The sequence below is a fragment of the Pezoporus occidentalis genome, unplaced genomic scaffold, assembly GCF_034315485.1.
Source record: "Pezoporus occidentalis ecotype Australia unplaced genomic scaffold, CSIRO_AGI_Poc_V1 ctg87, whole genome shotgun sequence".
NCBI classification, from domain to species: Eukaryota; Metazoa; Chordata; class Aves; order Psittaciformes; family Psittacidae; genus Pezoporus; species Pezoporus occidentalis.
The window spans coordinates 2,562,350-2,579,508 of record NW_026916231.1 but is presented as its reverse complement, the minus strand read 5'-3'; the positions used below and the strand labels follow the sequence as shown (position 1 = coordinate 2,579,508).

At 37.4% G+C, this 17,159-nt stretch overlaps 1 protein-coding gene across 3 annotated transcripts in view; it reads left to right on the top strand.

Annotated features, from left to right (window-relative positions):
- Positions 1–15,430, top strand: part of SLC26A7 (solute carrier family 26 member 7) — a 67,857-nt gene extending 52,427 nt beyond the window's left edge. The window contains exons 13-18 of one of the 3 annotated variants that reach the window (XM_062604551.1): positions 4,268–4,405; positions 5,839–5,887; positions 8,415–8,515; positions 10,462–10,516; positions 10,606–10,727; positions 12,641–15,430. In XM_062604551.1, the coding sequence (XP_062460535.1) occupies positions 4,268–4,405; positions 5,839–5,887; positions 8,415–8,515; positions 10,462–10,516; positions 10,606–10,727; positions 12,641–12,676 (501 nt within the window). In that variant the 3' untranslated portion in view covers positions 12,677–15,430. Of the gene's footprint in view, positions 1–4,267; positions 4,406–5,838; positions 5,888–8,414; positions 8,516–10,461; positions 10,517–10,605; positions 11,478–12,640 lie in introns of those variants that run through there. The other 2 variants (XM_062604552.1, XM_062604550.1) reach the window with 2 other exon arrangements.
- Positions 15,431–17,159: the final 1,729 nt, after the last annotated feature.

Genomic DNA, 17,159 nt, shown 5'->3' with positions numbered 1-17,159 from the left:
CAGTACGATGCAGTAAGCACAAAACTAGTCTGGCCATCAGAAATTGTAATATTTTCCTGGTTCTGCTGCTAGCCTGCAAAGTAAAGTTGAGCAAGGCCTCTTAGATCTGTCTATCTTGTTTATTTGTTATTCTTAAATTAGGAATTACTCTTTGTAAAAGTTTCCTAATTCCTAAGTCTAAGGAAATCTCTTGGCAGCAAGAGCATCTGAGCAGACAACAGCTCTCTTTATATTCCTATAAGATTTTCTAATTTCCTGAAAGTCCTTTGGTATTCTCATCATCCAAAATCTCTTTCGTGACCCATTTTCTGCCACCAGCCCCTTGGGATCAACTGTCCCAGAGGACACCACATATGTCTGGGAAAGGAGGGACAACAGCATGAAGTTGTTACAGACTGCTTCACACATCTCACCACTCTGTACTCAAGCAAGGGTACCCTCACATTTAAAATGAAGAATATTTCCCAAAGACTGTGTTTGATTTTTTGCAAACTTAAATCTACCAGTCAGAAATCTTACATTTTTTGGTTAGTTTCATTACAATTACCATCAAAGTTGCTTGTGGTCAGGCCTATGGTAAGAGGAAAAGGGCAATGACCTGGAGAGGTGAAATCCCTCCTCCAAGATGAAATGTTAGGCCAGCAGCCAAGGAGAAGCAGAACCATGTGTCCTTTCAGCACAGAGTCCCATCAATAGGACATCATGCCTTCTCCGCGGTGACAGTTTCTACTATGTACTTTTTCCTAACGCTCATCAGTTATTACCTCATCATTAAGAAGCTCTCCTCTAAAGAGGTTTTTTTTTTGTGGCAAATGTTTTCCGTCAGAGATATCTTGGTCTCAAAATCTGAACTTGGCTTGGGGGTGTTTACTATTTTGACATACTGAACAATGCTGGAATGTGAAAGTTACGTGTAAATGGGGAGGAATCTGAAATGTGAATTAAAACCCCTGTTGTTGAAGCTGTCCAACCTGTCAATTATTATATCCTTTTTCATTCTTAAGAAACATGGTGCAGTAACTTTGTCAGAGATGGGCAACCAAAATTTTATTTGCCTGCTTGTATACATATCAGTTCACAAAATACTTTGTACAAATCCCTATGTGACTTTTTTTTGTTTTCTTATGCTAACTGCTCTCCTGCTTTTTTTCCTTAATCATGAAGATTAATGCCAGTAACCAAGTAATAACAAGCTAGTGTCTGCAGACAGTGGGGAAAATAATATTTTATTAAGAAAGCAAATTGCTTAAGAGCTTATTACACAAAAGCAAAGAAGGGGAACATTTTTAAGATTTAGAAAAATGCCTTTAATTGAACTTAGAGTCGCTGGGTTACAGCAGGCATTTAGGGTAACTTTTCATGTATGGATGAGGTCCCTTCCAATCTCCAGCATACTGTGATACTGTGATACTGTGATGTGAGACTGATCCAAGTTCCCTGGTAAATAACAGCTTACACATGAACAACAGGACTTTTAAACATGAAAATATGCAAGCTTAATGGTCTACCCTGTCATTAAGGTCTATAGATTTATAGAGGTTATTTCATCAATAAGAGAAAAGACAGTTTAATGTGGAAAAAGTCAAGAAGGCATTTAGAAACTTATGTGAAACACATTGCATCACAGGCACCCACTGAACTGAATTCTTACTCAAGCATAGACAGTGGTGTGCAGAGTGTGCAGGGCAATTGCCAGTATCCTTCTAAGTGACAGCAGGGATAGGACTCCCATGATAATTTCCTTTCTTAACAAGGACACAACAAAGAAGAAGTCCATTTTTCTCAGAACAGTTCTTGTTAAAAAAGGAACTAGAACCAAACCAAAGCTGGGAATAAGTGAGTCAAATTTGTCACACATGTCCTCGCCTCTCCTGGACAAAAGGTTATACCTAAGTCTGCCATTTGCTTGATTTGGCATTACAATTTGAGCCTTTCAAGTTTTTCACCTTGTGTCTTTGGAAGCTTATGAGCTTCTTGATCATCACAGGCTTTGATCCTTGCACATTACTCTTGCTTTTTCTTAGTTTTCACCTTCTACTTTGCCAGTTCTGGTATGACACCAAAGTGCCCACTTGTCTCCACACTCCAGCTGTGTATAGCAATTTTAGGGGAATCTGCAGAATATTGGGGTATTTCTCCAATCAACCACATATTGCCCTATGTTTTGCCCCTATTTTAGAGCTTACTTGCATATAATCTTAGCTATTTAAATTGCCAGTTAGGCTTTACCACTTGAATGACAGAGGTACATTGGTGATGGGATATTTACCACGATCCAATTAATAGGTAAATTGTGCAAAGTCCCTATACATAGTCTGGGGTTCGTTGCCTCAGTTTTGGATGTTTGAAATGTTTCCTTAGTCTATATGATTGCTGTGGTGGTGTCTGAGAGATCATCTGGTTCCCAGAAGTCTGAACAGCAGTCTACAGTAAGGAGGTAGTTCGTGTGGTTTGTGGTGAGGATTTCAATTCCTGTTGTGCTTGAAGGTCTGTTGGGAAAATTGCATGTCTTCAATTCAATGCCATGCTATTTGTACTGCTTAAAAAATGGTTTGTGTCAGCTCCATTTGCTTGTGTTTGGGTGTGAACTTATTACATATCTTTTGTTAGGAAGAAGAGAGAATTTTTGAATCTATATTCTCTTGCAAATTCTTGGCTTTTACTTCCTTTTACCCATTATCACAAGAAGTTCATTTTTGAGAGCTGATGCTCACATAAATCAGATATTTTATTGCAGTAGAAAATGTTTTTTTTCTTTATCCAGCCCCCTTTTTGCACTTAGTGATAGGATATTTTATTGCATAGAGCATTTTTGTGGACTGAAATCCTTTTGGAGAGCCTTTCAGAATCAAACCTGTCAATCTGCTATCACGGTCTCCTGCTGATCTGCCAAGGTGTTGTCAGCTGCAATGCTTGCCCCTTAAAATCAGCAGAATTATGTCTTCCATCCTGTTTTCATTATTCCAAAACAGGCAAAGCTTTTTATGACACTATTGAAGCTGACACTCAATGGTACCATGCTTTGCATGTTAAAATACCTAGTGGGAATCACTGCTGTGCAATGCTCAGGTGGTGTGTGTTCAGGGATTCTCTTTTCTTCTCACTGGGAAGGAGAATGCTCTGAACTTCCACCTCTAACCTAGAGATCATCCCCTACCATAAAAGACTTGCCCAAAAGACAAATTAATCCTGTTACTTTTTTGGCAGCTGGTGCTTATGAGCAATGTTTTTGTGTCTATTTCAGATTCTCTAGTTGCATGCTTGCCTGTCAGGTAGAAAACCAGAAAATGCTACTGAAAATATTGATAACTTTTACAGGTCACACATGATACTGCTTATTTCTGTTTACAGAGCTAGATGTGTTGAAGATTAACATAACTATTTCTTGGAATATACATAAAAAACTTTATAAGTAGATGTAATATCTTTCACCAGATCAAATAACATAAATAGGAAAAGTAGAAGACCCTAACAACTGACAGACTTTTCCTCAAGTCCGAAACAGGAACAGCAGAAATCCAAGCAGCTGTGCTCCACACTGAATTAGGTCTCTCTTAGACCTAATTTTCCTAAGGAAAAGAGAGACATGGGTCACAACCTGTAGAAAATTGAAAGCTCGCTAGAATTAGTTTAATGCTACCTGCTTACAAAGCCAGCATTTCAGCTGGGCTTGTGATTGCTGATATCCAATATATTTATATATAAATATTAATTTTATTACTTGCTGGTACCTGTGAGTTTCTGACCTTCATCTGACATCCTTCAGAAATCATTGTATGTTTTGAGCTAAACAAGCTTGGTCTGAATTGACTAAGTATTTCCAGAGAGAAATATCCCTGTTGTACTAAAACCATCTTCCGACGACCAAGATGAACATTTACAGCCTTCTCTAAACCACCTGCAGTGTTTCCTTCAAAACCCTGTGTACTTTTTTCAATACATGTGTTCACCTAATAAAAGATATTTGCTGTCTGAAAACCTTGTCTTTCCTAAGTTTGCGGGTCATGCAACATAATGACTATGATTTTCCTTTTATGCTAACTTGAATTAAGGATAATTTCCCTTATGGTTTACTTATATTGCCTTTTTATTTCAGTTGCGTGTGAAGACTGATCAAGACAGTTATCTGTTAAACCATTCTTGCAATCCAGAATTCCTGCCAGGTTGATTTCCAGGAATTTTCAGAATTTTTAAAGAAATTAGTTCAGTTTTTAGTCTTCAAACCCAAGAGACTTTTTTTCAGCTCTATGTTTCTTTCATTCCACAGGAATCATTAAAACAGGTAAACATAGTTTCAGTCAACAACCCATTAGTCTTTTTGAATGCCAGGAAATTTCATGCTGACCTGACAAAGATAATGCAAAAGGATAACAGGAGCAGCGGGGCATGTGAAGATGTAAACAAGGTAGGATATGCTATATGTTTGAGTAATTATGGTGATAGTGTTGAAGACCTTGATTTCTTTCTTTATATTTCATAGAGAATGTAATCAGATATGATTAATTTAGAATAGGATAAAGTTAATACTTGTCTTAATCAGATTAGATAAGGATTGTTTTCTAATTATTAATTGAAAAGAATATCTTTGCTATTTCTATATATGATCTTGTAAGAACCATTAAAGCACTGATCTGAAACTCTTCTGGCAGAACTTACATAACTTCAGTTAACATAAGGTGGTAATTTTGAAAAGACAATGAGTAGCTACATATCTGCTTGAATAAGATGTGATTTTTTTTTTGCTGGAGAGCAACTTGGTCTACTGGAAAGTGTCCATGCCCAAGGCAGGGGGTTGGAACTGGATGATCTCTAAGATCCCTTTCAACCCATACATTCTGTGATTCTAGGATTCAACAATTTATGTCTACCACCTCTCCTGTCTCTTGCCAAAAAGTTGTGCTACCCATACCTCCTTTGATGAGTGGCTTCTCCACTATTTTCAGAAATTCAGCTCAAAGATTATGCTGCTCTTATTCCTTGGTTCTGTCAGGCTAACTGATTAGGATTAGTATGATAACAAACTTCTAAACAGAGAAATTACTTAGGGTTTTCATGGAAATAATTTATGAATTAATTTGATAAGTCTAATAAGTTAATTTAATAAGTTACTATATGAGTTACTTAGGAAGGAGATTTTATCCTTTGTCTCTTCTGTAAGGTTCTTGGCAATACAGATGTCTGAAATACCGTGCATGCATTTTTTCTTGTGAAATAAAGGTCTTTCTGTAGCACACTATGGGAATGAAAAAATTTCACTTTGGATTTTGTTTCCATGCTGTATTTCTGGTTTTAACTCATATCTCTACAGAAAACTTAAAATTCATATTGAAGTAATTATAAGCAGTTTACCCAGATAAAGCAGATAAAGTCAATTCTTTAATAAATTTTCATGTCAAAAAAGTCCTTACTAAAATATTAGTGTAGCAGATGAGATTATAGCAGGTAGAAAATGAATCAAAAGTTAATCTTATAAAATCACTGGCTAGAATTTATCTTTCCAACTTCTTTGCCGTCTTTTGACCCATCTCTTAACCAACCCCTGCTTCTCCAAAAGCACCATGTTTATAATATGCTTTCTAGTGGATCCAAACGTGAAAGTTTGAGTCATCTAAAAAGAAAAGTGGAATATCAGTTTGATACAACTTTAGAAGAACAACTGAGATACATATTCAGCAAATCTTCTGTATCTAATAGGCTATTGCATAAAACATGATTTTGATGAGGAGTTAACTTTGATATTGAGAAACAGAATGCTTATATATTGAATTGATTTTTCTCTGGTTACTATGCCAGACTGGTTTTCCTTGTTATGTTAATAGTTTGTTGCTTTTATTTCAGAGTGAGCAGAACACATTGCTGTGTTCATTTTCCAATGGAAGTTGTCATGGTGAGTTTATTATCTATAAATGATATTAAAATGAAAATGGATGTAAGCATGAAAAATGGCTCTATGCTTTTCTATTTATTTATGGGTGAACTCAAGAAGTTTAGAAACTAGTATTTTCAGTTAGACCTAAATGGATGAAGCATGAATGCTAAACCTTGCTGTACTCTTTTAAACTAGTGGGTCTTTTTATTCTGTTGACTGACTTTTTACGATTTAAAAAGCAGGGAACCCAGAAGAATACCTTTTCTACAGGAGTCCCTGCTTATTAATCACCGTGTGCATACTGAAATGGGTATGCCACAGATTGGTCTTCAGACCAAGGCCGAAGAAGCTTTTTTGCTAAGCACTGATTTTTGCATTCAGAGTGGCTCTTGAATATTAGTATGTAAAAGTAAAAAAAGGATAAGATTAGAGCCGTGTTAAGTCTTTGTGATCTTTAAAGCCACTGAGGAGAAAAATCTCATGAAATGTCAGCTGACTTATCAGTGACACGATGGGCACCCGTATTGTACAGTGTATCAGTGTAGTATAAAGAAAAAGCATAAGGGCTCGCTTTCAGCTAAGGATTAAGCTGAGTTATTCCAGTCTTCTCACCCTTTGTAACCCTTAAATCAAACCAGAGCACATACATTCCCATGGTAGAGCTACAACTACCTATTGCACAAGGTACTTTATACAGATGACTTTATTGTGGATGGAATTAAAACACTGTGTTTATCTAAAATACTTACAAGCATTAAGGCCACAGTAGAGAATCTGATTTGGAGGCTGTTGTCTGAATGTTTACATTTATTAACTAGACTCTTGACATTTTTATGATACTACAGTGTTTAATTTACTTAGGGGTGACAGAGTGCTTTGCTGAAACAAATCACAACATAGTGATACTGAAGACTGCATAGCAATACACTGTAAAATACTAAAAAAGCGCACAACACCTTATGCATAAGAAAATCTTGCCAGTACATGCTTCAACCTTGTTCTTTTAGATCAACTGGTTTCTCACATTACCGAAGTGACAGACAGCACAAGGCCTCTTTTCTGATTGCTTAAGGCCTGCCTTGAGGACTTTGCTTTATAGTTCCTTGCACCAACCAGTCTTTGGTGACTGTTCTAGGGGACTTTAGAATAAAAAACAGAGAGAAAAAAAGAAAAATCCCTATAAAGACAAAATGTAGGGCTTCAATTTTCAGGAAGGAGGGGAGCAGGAGGACACAATCCTTACAGCAGTCATCCTGGAAAGTGTAGCAACTTAACGTCTTTGTCGAAATCTTCCCTTTCCCCCCTCTGGGAAATCCTGATTTGCTGTTGGTCTGAGTTAGCACTCAATTAAACTGCTGCTGCTGCCCCTGCCACTGGTTCAGAGAGGAAGCAGGTCTGTACCTTCCTCCCCATATAGAAGCCAGGCAGTCTTTACTGCAACACAGGATGCCACTTGGGTGGGAAAGTAGCAGGAGTAATAGCAGAAAGACTAAGTTCTTTTGTTTTAAAGGGAGAGGAGGCATGTAGAAATTATTACAGTGAGCAGCATAGCAGATCTCATAAATCCTTTCCAGGCTTCCATCACAGTAATGTCAGGTAGGAGGTTTCCTTTAAAATTTAGTATTTCTGCTTAGTATGTATCTACTAATGTACATTAGACAATACAAAGACAGTAAATCTCCAGAGGTGCAAGTCCAGAAGGCTCTGGCTTCAGACTACTGTCAGAAAGGAATTAGCATCGACTATAAATCTATACCATGGGGATATCCTAAGTCCTCTCAAGAGTTTAAAATCTTTACCTCTGCTCTGTCAAAACCTGTTCTTACATTCAGAATTCCTTTCCTTAATATGTTTGGAGTTTTTTTAGTTTTGTGTATTATGATAACTAGTATTTGTTGACGGAACAATGTAAATAAGGTGTGCATTATTTTCTAGTTTTCCCTTTATGAAAGCCAGGAATCATATCTCTGTGTGCTAGTTCAGTATACATTTAGTACGGAGCGTTCTTAGTTTTAATACAAGATGGCCTGAGATTGAAGAATGAGTGAAAGACCTCAGCAAATCTTGCCAACATCTTTCCAACATGTGATAGTATATAAAAAATAAACCAAACAAAATCCATCATAGTAATAGCTTAAGAAAATGAAACACTCTACATATTTTTCTTCCTTACAGGCAAATATTAGTTAAGCCATAGCAGACGTTTGGATATTACAGAAATGAATGTGATATTAAGAGATATATTGTCTGTGTGCCCCATATAAACTTTTCTGAAGAAGACATTATCCTGAGTCATTTAGAAATTAAAATCTGAAGAAGCAATTCTTTAATTCTTGACAGTCTAGTCCTGTCTAAAAAAATCTCATTAATAATATGTTCTACCCACCGTCATTTCATCCCGTTGCTCTGAAGATCCCTCATTTTGATTCTAAAATGTGCCATTTGTTAAAGTTTGGGCCTATTTTGTTAAACTATCATTATTCTTATATGCATTTCTTGACTACTCTCGCTTTTAATTGAAGTATTTCATTTATCAAATGTGTAGGTGAATCATTGCAGTCATGTCACAGTGAGCAACGTGTTTTGATATTAGATTGCAGTGGGCTGAATTTCTTTGACTACGCTGGAGTCTCAGTGCTGCTTCAGGTATTTATGACATCACACAGATTTTGTGCATAAAAATATCATTTACATGTATGAGTTATTAGGACCAGCTACAGTCACCTCACCTATTCTCGTAGATAAACATGCAACTTGTGGAAAACATGAACACAGATTTCATATTAAACTAGAACGTGTTAATATTTAAAATTACATTAAAAGTAATTCTAAAGTTTTTAGGTGACATTCAGTGCAAGTGAAAGTATCTGTATGTAGTGGAGAAAAGGACCAGGGGGTGTTGGTTCATGGCTGAATACATATGAGCCAGCAGCATGCCCAGGCATCCATTCTGGCCTGGATCAGAAATAGCGTGGCTGGCAGGAGTAGAGCAATGATCATCCCCGTGTACTCGGCACTGGTGAGTCCACACCTTGTATACTGCGTTCACTGTTGGGCCCGTCACTACAAGAGAGATATTGAGGTGCTGGAGCAAGTCCAGAGAAGGGCAACAAAGCTGGTGAAGGGCCTGGAGCACAAGTCTGAAGAGAGGTGGCTGAGGGAACTGGGGTTGTTCAGTCTGGAGGAAAGGAGGCTCATGGGGTCCTTATCTCTCTCTACAGCTACCGGAAAGGGGGTTGTAGTGAGGTGGGGGCCAGTCTCTGCTCCCAAGTAACAAATGACAGGACAAGAGAAAATATCCTCAATTTGTGCCAGAGGAGATTTAGACTGGATATTAGGAAAAATTTCTTTACCAAAAGGGTTGTCAACCCTGGGACAGGCTGCCCAGGAAATGGTTGGGTCACCACCCCAAAGGTATTTAAAAGACGTGTAGACATGGTGCTAAGGGACATGGTTTAGTGGTGGACTTGGCAGTGTTGGGTTACTGATTGGACTTCATGGTCTTAATGGTGTTTTCCAACCTAAATGAGTCTGTCTCTACATAATCAGTGGTTCTATATAGTGGGTAAAAAAATATGCTCATAAGCTATTCTTTATGTTTCCATTGGGTCTGGCATTTAATAGTTGTGCAGTGGGTACAGATTTAAGTGGGTATGCAAATTTTGGGTCATATAATATTTTTGAGTAAGACAGAAAACTAGATTTGGCATTAGGTCTCAGCCCCCTGCTTCCAGAAGATCTTGAGACCTCAGAATTAACTGTACGTTATGTCAAAGAAGTATTTGACTATGAGAGGTAAGGTTGGGAGTGCGGTGCCTGAGTGAATGAGTGGTCCAAAACTGAGTTACTCAGAGGAGAAACACACTCAAGGTGTAGTTGCTGTTACATTCTTTCATTGCTGCTAAAGTTGAAGGGATTTATATACTTACTTGGGCTTTGGTTTGTTTTTAAAATAGGGTGTTCTGACTTGTTTCTCATTTAATTTCTCCTCTCAGAATTGTTCTACTTTACATGGCTTATTTAAACATTTTTTGAAGCAGGGTCTGCTTTGGGTGTTCCTTATCTGCCAGAAAAAGGCCCTCCTCTGATTAAAGGGTTATTTTCAGTTTTTTTTTTACTTTATAGCTTATTGAACGTTTAGTTTCTGTGAAGCTGAACGTTTTTAAAGAAAGAATAGAGAACTTTCTGCAGATAGACTGCTGTGAGTCTCTATGTTTCCTGGGTGTGATTCCTGTTGTTGTGGACTGGTAGGTAAGCATACGGAGAGGAGGTGGGAAAACTTGCTGAAAAAAGGAACTGTGAAAAAAAGCTCTAAAAGCAGAGTAAAAAATACAAAATTGTTAATCAAAGTCACATATAATTCTCAGTAGACTTGTAGAGTCCTTTGAAGAGGGGGGAGGAAATTAGGGTGGGTTTGTGGTGCTACAATTATAGAAGAGCGCACTCTGGTGGCCACTGGCAGTATAGCTTCAACAGCAGAACTGTTCTCTGCCTGCTGTGAATATCATCTTTTTGCGTATTTTATTCTCTCTTGGTATTTTGAACAGGTTGGTTGTTTTTTTTTTCCTAATTTCATGTTTTCACACATATAGATTTACATGGACTGTAAAAGAAGACACATCGATGTGTTGCTAGCACACTGCAAAGGCAAGTATCAGCTTACAGAAAAAATCTGAACTTGACGGTTTATATATCCTCACTACCTTAGCAATGCTCACATGTTTATTTTATTGCAGCTTCCTTGATAAAAGCAATGCAGTACGGTGGAAATCTTGAATCTGAAACTCCTGTCTTCTTTGAATCTATTTCTTCAGCCATCGATGCCATTCAGATTCACAGGGTGAGACTTACAGGAGGGGTAGGTAATGTCTGGAGGGATTCTTGGATGCTCACAGCAATTGAACAACCCTTGGATTTCTTACAGCTACTTTACACAGCACCACACTGTTCTGACCGAAAGGCTTCTGGATCCTGAGCAAGTTTGTTTCAAGCTAATAAGCTTGTCTGTACCCTGCACTGTAGTGTGCTGTGTTGGATCACTGGTGGAAAGAAGAGAGAGGAACTGCGTGAGGTATAAGGGAGCGCTAGAGGGAGAACTAAGACTTGGCCCAGAAATTGAGTCTTGCGGCCTGAACATACATTTGCTTGAACACATATTTACTTGCTCAGTAATTCTTGCATTCCCTGTATAAAAGCCTGGGTTTTCCTTATAAACCATGTGAGATTTTTCCATTGTAATCCCAGTGTAACTGAACGTGCATTACAAGTAGTGTGCTTTCCTTTCCCATGGTACTATGTACAATTCCAAACATGGCTAGAGCTTGGCTCAGAGCCTTCTCCAAGAGACATTAAACTCATCATGGTCTGTGGTTTTGGTTTTTTTCCCTCCACTTTATATTTTACTAATTAAATTAGAGTTGCCTATGGACAAAATCCCTTTTCATTGATTTATCCAGACAAGGTAAGTTGGCACATTGGTCTAGTGGGTTCACCAGAAAAACCTGTTCTATTCAGAGCTTTTCATAATTTCTCATTTTATTGCCCTGCAAAAAAAAAATAATTTACTGAAATGGTAACTTCAGGGCAAAAATAGTGGGGATGACTATTGTATATTTTGTCTGGATCTGATTAGATGAATTAGGATGATTGTTGTGCTGTAAAATGTCTGCATTCTTTACAGGCATTAATTAACCTTCCTAACATTCTTGTAAGACAGTTATGTATTAGCATTCTCATTTTATGGGAATGGGACATGAACACACCAGGACAAATTTTCAAAGTGAAAAGAGGGAGGTAGAGCGAGCTCAGAAGCCCACTTTTCTAGGAGCTGATGCTATGTTTCACCAGAGCTGCTAGGCAAGTCAAAACTCTGAATAGTGGCTTAGTGGATTAGTCTGAGGCACGCAGCCTCAAATTTTAAATGTAATTATGAACAACCTCTGTATGATGCTGATGCTTCTTCAGAGTATTCAAAGCATGTGCTTTGAGGTGGGTTTTTTTTAATATGTTCCTTATGTTTAACACCTGAAAATAAGATGAACAGGAATAGAAAGGCAGGGTGACCACAGTAGCAGTACCACACTGTAACTAACACAGATGATCTATCTACTCTTCCTCTGCCTTTTTAAGATGCTGGGGTGAGAAGGTATTTTGAGTATTTACGTGAAAGAGAAATGGCAGAAAAAGATGGGATGGCATGGAAGAGGGGATGGGAGAGGAAAAGAGAGTGGAGTGGAGTGGAGTGAAATTGAGAGAAGGGGAGAGGAGAGGAGAGGAGAGGAGAGGAGAGGAGAGGAGAGGAGAGGAGAGGAGAGGAGAGGAGAGGAGAGGAGAGGAGAGGAGAGGAGAGGAGAGGAGAGGAGAGAAAGAATAGGAGGAAGGACTTGGATATTTATGGAAAGTGATTCATCCTAATTTAGATTCCAGTTTCCTCCCCACAGCAGGAAATAGTCTTTCACTGGCAGAAAGGCAGAGGCAAAAAAGGCTTTGTGGTTCCTTGTCATCTCTGCCGCTGTTTGCAAATGCAAAGGTGCTCTTGTCTATATCCTACAAGGATAATGTCATGTAATTCTCATTTTTATGTTGATCAGTTGTTAAGAAACTCATCTGTTGCTTTTTGCAGCTTATCCTCATCATAAATAAATTATTTTTTGATTTAGTATTTTTTATAATGGTGGCATTTTCAAGCTAGGACTGCTTCATCTGCTAATCCTACATTATATTCTAGGAAAACATTATAATGTATGTTTTTTTCTGTTTCTCCCAATTTAGAATTACAGCAAGTTCAGTGAACAGAGTGAAATGTGATGTCAACTCATTGAATATGGATAGTTTCATCTGCTCATATTCAGAATTAACTACACCACGGTTTCTCCTTAGTTTTTTTCTCCGAGGGATCTCATAGATGATCTTTTGTATGCCATATATATTTACTACATTCAGTAATGACAGAACTGCCATTCAGAAAACAAAAAATCTTTCAGCTGCCATCAGGCAGAGAATGTCCATGCAATTGTTCTATAGTAAGCTTATATAATATTTTTAAATAGATTTAGATACAAATTATTAAAAAGCAGACATGAGGTACAGGCTGTGTTTACTAGTGAGGTATATTCTTTTAGATATCTTCTATTGTAACATTAGTTGTAATATGCATCTGTAGTTTTGTGTATGGAATAGAGACATTATGAATTCTTAAAAGCATTGCGTTATATTTGGTACAATACATGCAGGAAGCCATATACCAGTGCTGTGTCTAATGGCTTTACTTACCCTTTCTTCTGTTCAAGACAGCCATTTGCAATAGCAGCACCATATCACAGCTAACATACGCTTCTATTTTTTGTACTTGGTTTTGCATGCTTTTTAATGCCTGCCAAGGTCAGTGGAAGCACTGTATGTTCAGAAAAGGTGGATGTATGCTGGCTAAGTGCACTGGCTTGTCTCCCCCTTTAGAAGTTGTCAAAAGTTATTATTACAGTTTGCTACATTTTCAAAGCCACAGATATCCTTTAGCTCAGATCAAAGAGAAAAATCTGGCAATATTTTTCCAAAACTTGTTCTTGTTTCCAGCATAGAGTAGTCTTCATTTCCAGTTAGAGCTGTGATTTGTTTGGTGTATGAAATCTTCAGCTGTGGCAGCTGAGGGATGACAGTGGAGAGATATAAAATGTCCCAATCCTGATGTGCAGTTCTATGTGCAAGCACACAAATGGGCTGGAAGAATTTAAGTATTTGGCCTGTAAGTATGGATTGCTAGCAACCATATTAGATTGTGCTATCATATCAGTATCATTTTATGTGGCAAGATGTGTGACTTTTTTCTTCTACCTTTGTTGCCATACATGAACACTAGCAGTAAAAAGTAAGTTGAGAAAAAAAAAATCAAAAAAATGAGAAAAGATGAAGTAGTCTTTTTCCTCACTGACTTAAAAAGAACCTACAGAAGCTAAAAGGTAAATGAATATGTCACAGCCATAACGGCCAGGTCAGTACTGCAGAGAGAAGTACAAGGATGCTTTTTGTAGCTGGAGTCTGCAGGCAATATCTGATGTTAAGAATCCTGATTCAGCAGCAGTTAACATATCGGTGCTTGTCTGGACTCTCCTTCCTCTGTGCCCAAAGAAGCTACCTGCAGTAGATGAGGTGGCCCATGGAGTGATTTTCACATCTCTTCATAGTTGTGCTAAGGCTTTTCTTCTGGTCTTGGTGATGTCACGCTACTAGAAGACAATGGGAGAGAGCCATGGGAATTTTTACCCTTTCACTTATAGGTGACTCATGGAGTTATTTCCTGGTTTGTTCTGCAGATGACCAGAAGTGTTCTATATATGTTCTTCTGAGTCTGCTTTCATAATTGCTATTCAAAGGGTTTATTAGTAACCATGAATTCTGTACATTGTCCTAGGTGCATTGATTCGAGAGGCTGTAGTTGATTGCAAATAATGCATTACATCCTTGGACTCAGTAACAGGCTATAACATTTGATTAATAACTTCCTCAAACAGTTTTAGTAATTTATTAACACTCTGGAAACTGTTTACAATGTATTTTAATTGTAGAAGCATCAATTTAATGTCACAGCTGAATGGAGATCTCAACTACAAAATGAATAAATGAATAAATGGTATCTTTTCTACTACATTTGGTATTTATTCTCTGACAGTTAAATGTTTTGTTTTGGTTTTTTTTCCCCTGAAAATTTACAGATAAATTGATTAATGAAATTAAAAATAGGGTCTTTAGCAAAGATAGCATCTACCAGGAGAGTTTCGTTTTTTTTCTGAATGATCTTGTAAATGGAGCCACAGAGATACTTTTAAAATTCTTTGCAGTGTTAGCCTTAATGAAACCCTGTGCATCTCTGCATCAAATTAACAAAATGGCTTCTAATTTCCACTGCTTTCAATAGGCATAACTTTCCACAGCTAAATGGCTTTTTGGGTAGACATTTATTTCCCATTAGTTCAAAGACCTTGTTATGGCACAGTGTCCTTTTAAAAATGATTTCATCAGTGTAAGATTTCAAAATGTCTTATTGCCGTGATTACTGCTTGATTGTCTCTCAGGGCAGAATCAGGGATGAAATACATTTCTTCCCCTGAAACATTTAATCATAATTCTAAATTTTTTAACCTTTCAACTCTGGGTTTTACGATACTTGTAATATTCCTGTACCTTATACAATTAGCCTGAATTTCTTTCTATTTTCAAGAATATACTTTGCTAACAAGATTTCCTTTCCAGAAAGTGTTACCACTTAGGATAGCTGTTTCTCAACGGAACAGAGCATTCAAGGGACCCATGAAGATAGCCACCCTTTCAGTTGCTTCTAAACCAGCAGTAGTGAGTTTAAGATCTGTTGGACCAGAACTGCTTGAAAGAACCAGTTAGTGGGTGAGGGACGGTCATTTCTTTTTTTTACCATTGACCAAGAAAGGCAAATTACTACTGATGCAGTTTCTATTCCAACACCACCACTCCCGAGTGGCTGATGTTTACTAAAACTGGTGATTGTACGTTGCCAGTCTTCAAATGACCAGGATGCCATGCCATCAGATCTCATGCTAGAAACTGACCAACAGGTCACTCTGCTGATGGGCTGGGAGTTGCTTAGCATCTTGCCTGAGGTGCTCTGTAAATCTCTGGTGATGGTGTGTTTGCTTCACTAGCTTCACAAATTGACAATTGTCAACAACAACTGCTCAATTCTTTGATTTAAGGAAATGCCCTAAACCTTCTAGATTAAGTTTTGGAGTTTGAAATCAATTTCAATCCTTAATGCTTCTCTGTATAAACCATCCACTGGCTTCCTTCTGGCTATCACTAAAAGTTACTATGTAAACACATAGGAGCTTAGCCCAAAATATCCCAAACAGTTTCAATAGAATAGAGCAGAACAGAACAACATACTTCAATCATCTCGTCCAAATACCACTATTATAAATAACAGAATATTACAGAATAGAATAGAATAAACCAGATTTATTCTTCTGATTCAGAAGTGTGAAGTGGGACAAACTCACCCTGCAGCAAAGAGACTGCACAAAGTCTGCTCCTCCTTACAGTGGTGCAGGTCCTGGTCTTGCTGTCCACACTGAGGTGGGGTTTAATTATTATGGCCTCTTGAGGTAGCTCATTCATCTTTGTACCTTTCAGCCTTATTTTCTTGAAAATGAGAATTTTCAGAGTAATGTGAAGTTTTGTTAACTATGCTTGCATACCTAAGCTTATGCTGTGATAGCAAAAATGGCAGAGCTCTGCAAAGTCACTCTGTTCTTATTGATTTCTAAAGGTGTGAGAAAAAGATGGCACTCTCCAGCAGAAGCTAAAGGAAGTCTCTCATTCAGTAATGGATTTCAACTCATGAAACCAGAGTTTACTACTCTGAGTACTAAGAAATTCTGAAAATCTAGCCACTCACTTTGATTCCTATATGTATACTTAGGTGCTCAGATTTTACGTTCCTAAATTCAAATTGTATGAGTTGTCTAGCTTATGAAAGTAAATTATTCAGTTTTGCACATGTTGGTATATTTTCACTTCATTGGAAAACATTAATATAAGATTGTTCAAGACATGGCCCAGTATTTTCAACGATGCTACATTTTCTTGATATGTTTAGGAATTTTTATCTAGATTTAGGAATTAATTCTAAATGTTATACATTATGTGAATTTAAGATGTGTTAATCAGAGTATGTTAAAATGGGGATGTGATCATACGTTGCTTACAGAAGTTGTGTATCACATGTTCCAAAACAAAGTGAGCAATGAGGAAAAACAATAGAGTGCATACTCATGTTAAGAAATGAATGTAGTGGCAATTAAAAATTAGACATAAAATATGTAATAAGGAAAAGGCTGTTAACATTATATTTATGCAAATTAAATGTTTCTAATCCTCATCATACGCCTTTCATTTCAAAGGTTATTTGCCCTGATTCTGTGATTCAAGTGTCACAAGGTCTGGCTTTACCTGCTTTGACATAATTTATTTGACAGCTCCATGTGTCATAAATATATAATGTAACAAGGAAAGGTATCTTCATTGTTGAATGAAAACATTAATGCGTCAATACCATGTATGAATACTGTCTGACATTTACTAGTTGCAGAAATAAAATATAAAGTATGTCTTGAAAATATGGCACTCCTATTTTGGGGAGATACTTTCTTTGTCTGTAGAAAGTAGTATCTCATAAATAAATGAAGGAGTGCAGTTCCAGAGAGGATGCTACGTGGTGCTTTCATCATTAAGATGGATTTTTAGTAAAGATCACATAATCTGT